This window comes from Salvelinus sp. IW2-2015, unplaced genomic scaffold (assembly GCF_002910315.2).
Source record: "Salvelinus sp. IW2-2015 unplaced genomic scaffold, ASM291031v2 Un_scaffold1701, whole genome shotgun sequence".
NCBI classification, from domain to species: domain Eukaryota; kingdom Metazoa; phylum Chordata; class Actinopteri; order Salmoniformes; family Salmonidae; genus Salvelinus; species Salvelinus sp. IW2-2015.
This window is the reverse complement of record NW_019943094.1, coordinates 44,029-50,420: the sequence shown is the minus strand read 5'-3', so window position 1 is coordinate 50,420 and position 6,392 is coordinate 44,029. Positions and strand designations below refer to the sequence as shown.

Genomic DNA, 6,392 nt, shown 5'->3' with positions numbered 1-6,392 from the left:
CCCTGACCAACTAAAATAAATACAAGACAAAGGAAAACAGGTCAGGAACGTGACAAAAGTACTGTATGTGGACACCTGCTCGTCAAACATCTCATTCCAAAATCATGGGCATTAATATGGAGTTGGTCCTCCCTTTGTTGCTATAACAGCCTCCACTCTTCTGGGAAGGCTTTCCACTAGATATTGGAACATTGTTGCGGCGACTTGCTTCCATTCAGTCACAAGAGCATTAGTGAGGTCAGGCACTGATGTTGGGCGTGGCTCGCAGTCGACATTCCAATTCATCCCAAAGGTGTTTGATGGGGTTGAGGTCAGGGCTCTGTGCAGGCCAGTTAAGTTCTTCCACACCGATCTCAACATACCATTTATGTATGGACCTCGCTTTGTGCATGGGGGCATTTTCATGCTGAAACAGGAAAGGGCCTTCCCCAAAATGTTGCCACAACGTTGGAAGCACAGAATCGTCTGGAATGTCATTGTATGCTGTAGCATTAAGATTTCCCTTCACTGGAACTGGAACTAGCCCGAGCCATGAAAAAAAAGCCCCAGACCATTATTCCTCCTAAATCAAACTTTACAGTTGGCACTATGCATTGGGGCAGGTAGTATTCCCCCGGGCATTTTTCCACTTCACAATAACAGCACTTACAGGTCAGGAATTTGACAAAACTGACTTGTTGGAAAGGTGGCATCCTATAACAGTGCCACGGTGAAAGTCACTGAGCTCTTCAGTAAGGCCATTCTACTGCCAATGTTTGTCTATGTAGATTGCATGGCTGTGCACTCGATTTTACACTCCTGTCAGCAACGGTTGTGGCTGAAATACCCCAAACCACTCATTTGAAGGGCTGTCCGCATACTTTTGTATATATAGTGTAGCGTCACTGTTGATATATGTGTGATAAAGTATGGTCACATTTCATTTGCTCTGTGAAACCTACCCTTTGGAATGACTCTGAAAGCAACAGTGAATATATTTAGTTTTCAAGTGATCTCTCCACATCATTCCCATGAAATTACATTGGCAATAGTCAGTGAAAAAAAACAGCTGGGCTGGTTTAATACCCTAGATGGGAGGCCAAAGGGTAAGTGAATATATATAAATTCTCCAGTAGGAAGTGCTGGCAGCAAAATGTTTATGGTGATTTCAGACTTTTGTTGCAACCTACAGTCAATTAATGTTTTTGGGTGAGATGAGATTCACAGGTGTGTTGTGTATGCTGAATAATGGCATTTCTGTTGTTTTGCAGTGACGTCTCTGTAAGGCCTGAAACTGGACTAGGAAGTACAGTACTATGGGACGTGGCTACGGATCTTGACCCAAAATGGCCGCTGTGTGTTTTAATCCTTGCAGTCGCCTCAAAGGAAACAACTCATCGATGGGCCTCTGTATCACTGACGGAACATACTAAGGATCAGTCTCAACACACTAAGGACTGATTCTCTCAAGGTTATCCTCCTTAGTAGGAATACAGATGTTTCTTCTCTATTATCTGCAGCTCAGACTTGGATTTAAATGGTCTCCCATATTTCAGTGATTTCAATATCAGATCTTTATCACAGTCTAAAGGATATTGCGTCACCTTCCTGACTAGAGCAGGTGATATATACATTGAATAGCCTATATCCGTCATTGAACTGAAAACACCTCTGATGGTATTCCGAATCTAAAGGATCTCTCCCTCTAACCTCTAACCTCAACTGGCATAACCCTATAGCTCTACATCTTTGTTTCTACAATGAATCCCTTTAGTCTCCCTCAGTGTGTTATTCTGCTTCTCAGTACTCTACTGGGCCTGTGTCAGGGCCTGGAGTTCAGGGGTTCTGAGGGCCAGTGGGCACGGTACCTCCGCTGGGACGCCAGCACCAGAAGTGACCTCACCTTCCAGTTCAAAACAGACGTGTCCGACGCCCTGATCCTCTACTTCGACGACGGCGGCTACTGTGACTTCCTGCTTCTCACCGTAACGGAAGGGAAGCTCCAGCTTCGCTTCAGCATTGATTGCGCTGAGACCACAGTCACCTCTGACAAATCGGTCAACGACAGCTGCTGGCACTTTGCGATGGTCAGCCGACACAACCTCAGAACGGTCTTGGCCCTGGACGGGCAGACCAAGGCGCAGGATGTTCGACCAGAGCGCCAGTTCATGAAGATCGTCAGTGACCTGTTCCTCGGGGGCGTACCCGGAGACATCAGGACCTCGGTCATCACCCTGCCAACGGTTAGAGAGCTGCCTCCGTTCAGAGGAGTTATCAAAGATCTGAATTACGGGAAAAAGGTTCCCAAGCTGATCAACAGTCAGAAGGTACGTCTGGAGATGATGGGTCTCTGTACGGGGAACCCGTGTGAGAATGGAGGCACCTGCTCCGTGGCTGATGGAGAACCCTACTGCGACTGCTCCAACACGGGATATACAGGAAGGACCTGCAGCCAAGGTGAGATGATTCTGTCTTGCCAACCAATTTATGTTACTAATTGTAGATAAGTAACAATAAATCTGTGTAACTATACATTATTTACACTGTATTTATATTGAGATAACTTCATATTATCTCAAAGGTTTTTGTTACATTGTTCGTTCCATGTTAGAAGAACACACTCCCACATTTTTGTGTTTTTTGCATTTATAATTTACGAGACACAGATTCACTGCTAATAGTATGCAGGACTTCTCTGTGTGGGTGGTTCCTCTTTCACAGTTGATTTAAAATGGAATGTTTGTTGTATGTGGGCGTTATATCGGAAGTGGTATGAGACGAAATAGCGTCTCTTCTTCCTATTATTACTTTCAGGAGAAATCTGTACAGGGATGCAGTATTGTTTGATAAGAGTCATATTACAAAGTTCAGATCTTTCTCTTCCCATCCAAATATTTGTTTTACAGGGACCATAAGTGCACAAAATAGTTTGAATAACAAGTAACATCTTTATCTTCCTCCCTCTGGACACTTAGGCTATCTCTGCTATGTATCTTATCGAGATGTGGTACTCTGACAAGGCTCATAGTAAATTCCTATTTCAGTTCATGCCTTCAGTTCTGCCTTGTTTATGAGACAAAGGAAACTAATGCATCTCTAGATGACACCACATGTTCTTCTTCTCTTTCATCTGGGTTTTATGGGTATAGAGAACCAGTGTGAGTTTGATTGACTGCTGACCCACTTACTGTTCCTGCCTGGTTAGGTCACTTCCTGGCTGGTTAGGTCAGAGTCACACGGTCGAAAGACGACACAACTATCTTGAAACAGGAGGGAATGAATGCACACTGTGGTTCACTACCTTAGACTGAAGCGTTTTATCCCCCTGTTGGGTTCTTGTAGATATCAGTTACTACACTCCACTGCTATGCTTAGCATTCCAAAACACAACATACTAATGGCAGTAATAATATAGGGTGCTACCGTATATATTTTAGAATTGTTTAGAACACTGTACAACATGTCTGCTGCACTGTYGTCAGACTCAGTGACTGGACACTGTACAATTTGTCRGCTGCACTGTAGTCAGACTCAGTGACTGGACACTGTACAATTTGTCCGCTGCACTGTAGTCAGACTCAGTGACTGGACACTGTACAATATGTCTGCTGCACTGTGGTCAGACTCAGTGATGACCATTGTACAAACATGTCTGGCTGGCATGTGGTCAGACTCAGGGGATGGACACTGTACAATGATATCCTTGCTCAGGTCGTGAGTCAGACTCTGACCTGATAACTGTGTTAACATTGTCTGCTAGCAACTGTAGTCAGACCCACAGTGACTGGCACTGGTAAGCATTGTCTCGCTGCACTGTGGTCAGATCAGTGACTGGACACCTGTAGCACAATGTCTGCTGCACTGTGGTCAGAATCAGTGACTGGACACTGTACAATTATGTCCGCTACAGCTGTGGTCAGACTCAGTGACTGGACACTGTACAATATGTGCTTGCACTGTGATGCAGACTCAGTGACTGGACACTGTACAATGTCTGGCTCACTGTAGTCAGACCGAGTGACTGGACACTGTACAACATGTTGCTGCACTGTGGTCAGACTTAGTGACAGACACTGTACAACATGTCTTGAGCACTGTGGTCAGACTCAGTGAGCTGGACACTGTACAAATGTCTGCTACACTGTAGTCAGGACTCAAGTGACTGGACACTGTTACAACATGTCTGCTACACTGTGGTCAGACTCAGTGACTGGACACTGTTACAATAATTCTGCTGCACCTGTGGTCAGACTCAGTGACTGGACACTGTACAACATGTCTTGCTGCACTGTGTCAAGACTCAGTGACTGGACACTGTACAACAGCTGCTGCACTGTAGTCAGACTCAGTGACTGGACACTGTACAAATATGTACTGCGTCACTGTGGTCAGACTCAGTGACTGGAGCACTGTACAACATGTCTGTGGCACATGTAGTCAGACTCAGTGACTGAACACTGTACAACATGTCTGCTGCACTGTAGTCAGACTCAGTGACTGACACTGTACAAATGTCTGCTGCACTGTGGTCAGACTCAGTGACTGGACACTGTACAACATGTCTGCTGCACTGTGGTCAGACTCAGTAGACTGGACACTGTACAAATGTCTGCCGCACTGTAGTCAGACTCAGTGACTGGACACTGTACAACATGTCTGCTGCACTGTGTCAGACTCAGTGACTGGACACTGTACAATATGTCTGCTGCACTGTTGGTCAGACTCAGTGACTGGCACTGTACAACACATGTCTGCTGGACACTGTAGTCACGACTCAGTGACTGGACACTGTACAACATGTCTGCTGCACTGTAGTCAGACTCAGTGACTGGACATGTACAATACTGTCTCTGCACTGTAGTCAGACTCAGTGACTGGACACTGTACAACATGTCTGCTGCACTGTGGTCAGATACTCGTGACTTGGACACGAATACTAACATGTCATGCTGCACTGTGGTCGAAGTGACTGGACACTGTACAACATGTCTGCTGCACTGTAGTCAGACTCAGTGACTGGAACACTGTACAACATGTCTGCTTACACTGTAGTCAGACTCAGTGACTGGACACTGGATACAACATATTCTGCTTGCTACACTGTAGGTCAGACTCAGTGCTGGACACTGTACACATGTCTGCTGCACTGTAGTCAGACTCAGTGACTGGACACTGTACAACATGTCTGCTCACTGTAGTCAGACTCAGTGACTGGACACTGTACAACATGTCTGCTGCACTGGTAGTCAGACTCAGTGACTGGACACTGTACAACATGTCTGCTGCACTGTAGTCACACTCAGTGACTGGACACTGTACAACATGTCTGCTGCACTGTGTCAGACTCAGTGACTGGACACTGTACACTATGTCTGCTGCACTGTGTCAGACACTCATGAGCTGGACCACTGTACAACATGTCTGCTGCACTGTAGTCAGACTCAGTGACTGGACATTACCCTTTGGCCTGGTTCTATTTTCTCTCTGCCTCTTTCTAACAATGAGGAGAGGAGAAGAGATCCATCCAGTCATTTGAGAGCTTCTCTCAGGCCGTGGGGGCGATGACATCCTTGTGCTAAAACAACCTAGATTGAAGAGGTTACTTGTGATTCAGGACAACAGTTGAATAGAGGGCCATGTCGTCGCCCCAGGACAGAGTTTATAATTCACAACACAGCAGCCCTATTACGGAGAGGACAAATGCCACTAGACAGGAGAACGGCCCTCTGCTGCAGCCTTAGCTAGACTGGCCCCTTGGTGTCCAGCTCACACACAGCAGTCCAGGCTATTTCTCTCTCTAGCTCTCTCTCTTTCTCTGGTCTCTCTATTTCTTCCTCTCTGTCTCGCTCTCTCTCTACATGTCTCTCTCTCTGTGTCTGTCTCTGTGTCAGTCTTAGCTGATGTGGCTGCTTGTTGATTACACCATGGATACTCTGAAGCATAATTGGGAGGATAATGAGAGCAGAAATGACGGGACAAATACCACACTAAATTCAAACTGACATCAGCAATCGACAACGTCTTACAGGGAGGATTTTGTTGCCACAGTGTGTCTACAACAACACTTACTGCTAAAGCTCTGTTGTTGTTTTTCTAAAGACAGTCTTGCACTTGCAGGCAGGCTTTATGTACTGTTTGTTGTACAGTACAGACATCATATTTTTCCAACATTGCTAATAATCCCCATTAGCATTAGAGACGCAACTGTTCTTTCTGTGTGTCTGTGTAGTGTTACGCTGATTGAGGCTGTTGATGCAGCATCATGTGTTACACTAATGAGTAATGGGGCAATCTATCAGACCTGTGCGTGTTCACTGTGTGTGTGTGTGTGTGTGTCTGCGCGTGTTCACTTTGCGTGTGTGTTTGCATGTGGAAGGCAAGCCGAACACACACACACACACACACACACACAC

General features: G+C 45.8%; 1 protein-coding gene across 1 annotated transcript in view; it reads left to right on the top strand.

The window, feature by feature from the left end:
* The first annotated feature begins 1,259 nt into the window (after positions 1 to 1,259).
* LOC112071719 (neurexin-3b-like) overlaps positions 1,260 to 6,392 on the top strand; it is a 15,855-nt gene continuing 10,722 nt past the window's right edge. Inside the window, exon 1 of the mRNA XM_024139159.2 lies at positions 1,260 to 2,478. Within this exon, the coding sequence (XP_023994927.1) occupies positions 1,740 to 2,478 (739 nt within the window). The 5' untranslated portion in view covers positions 1,260 to 1,739. The remainder of the gene's footprint in view (positions 2,479 to 6,392) is intronic.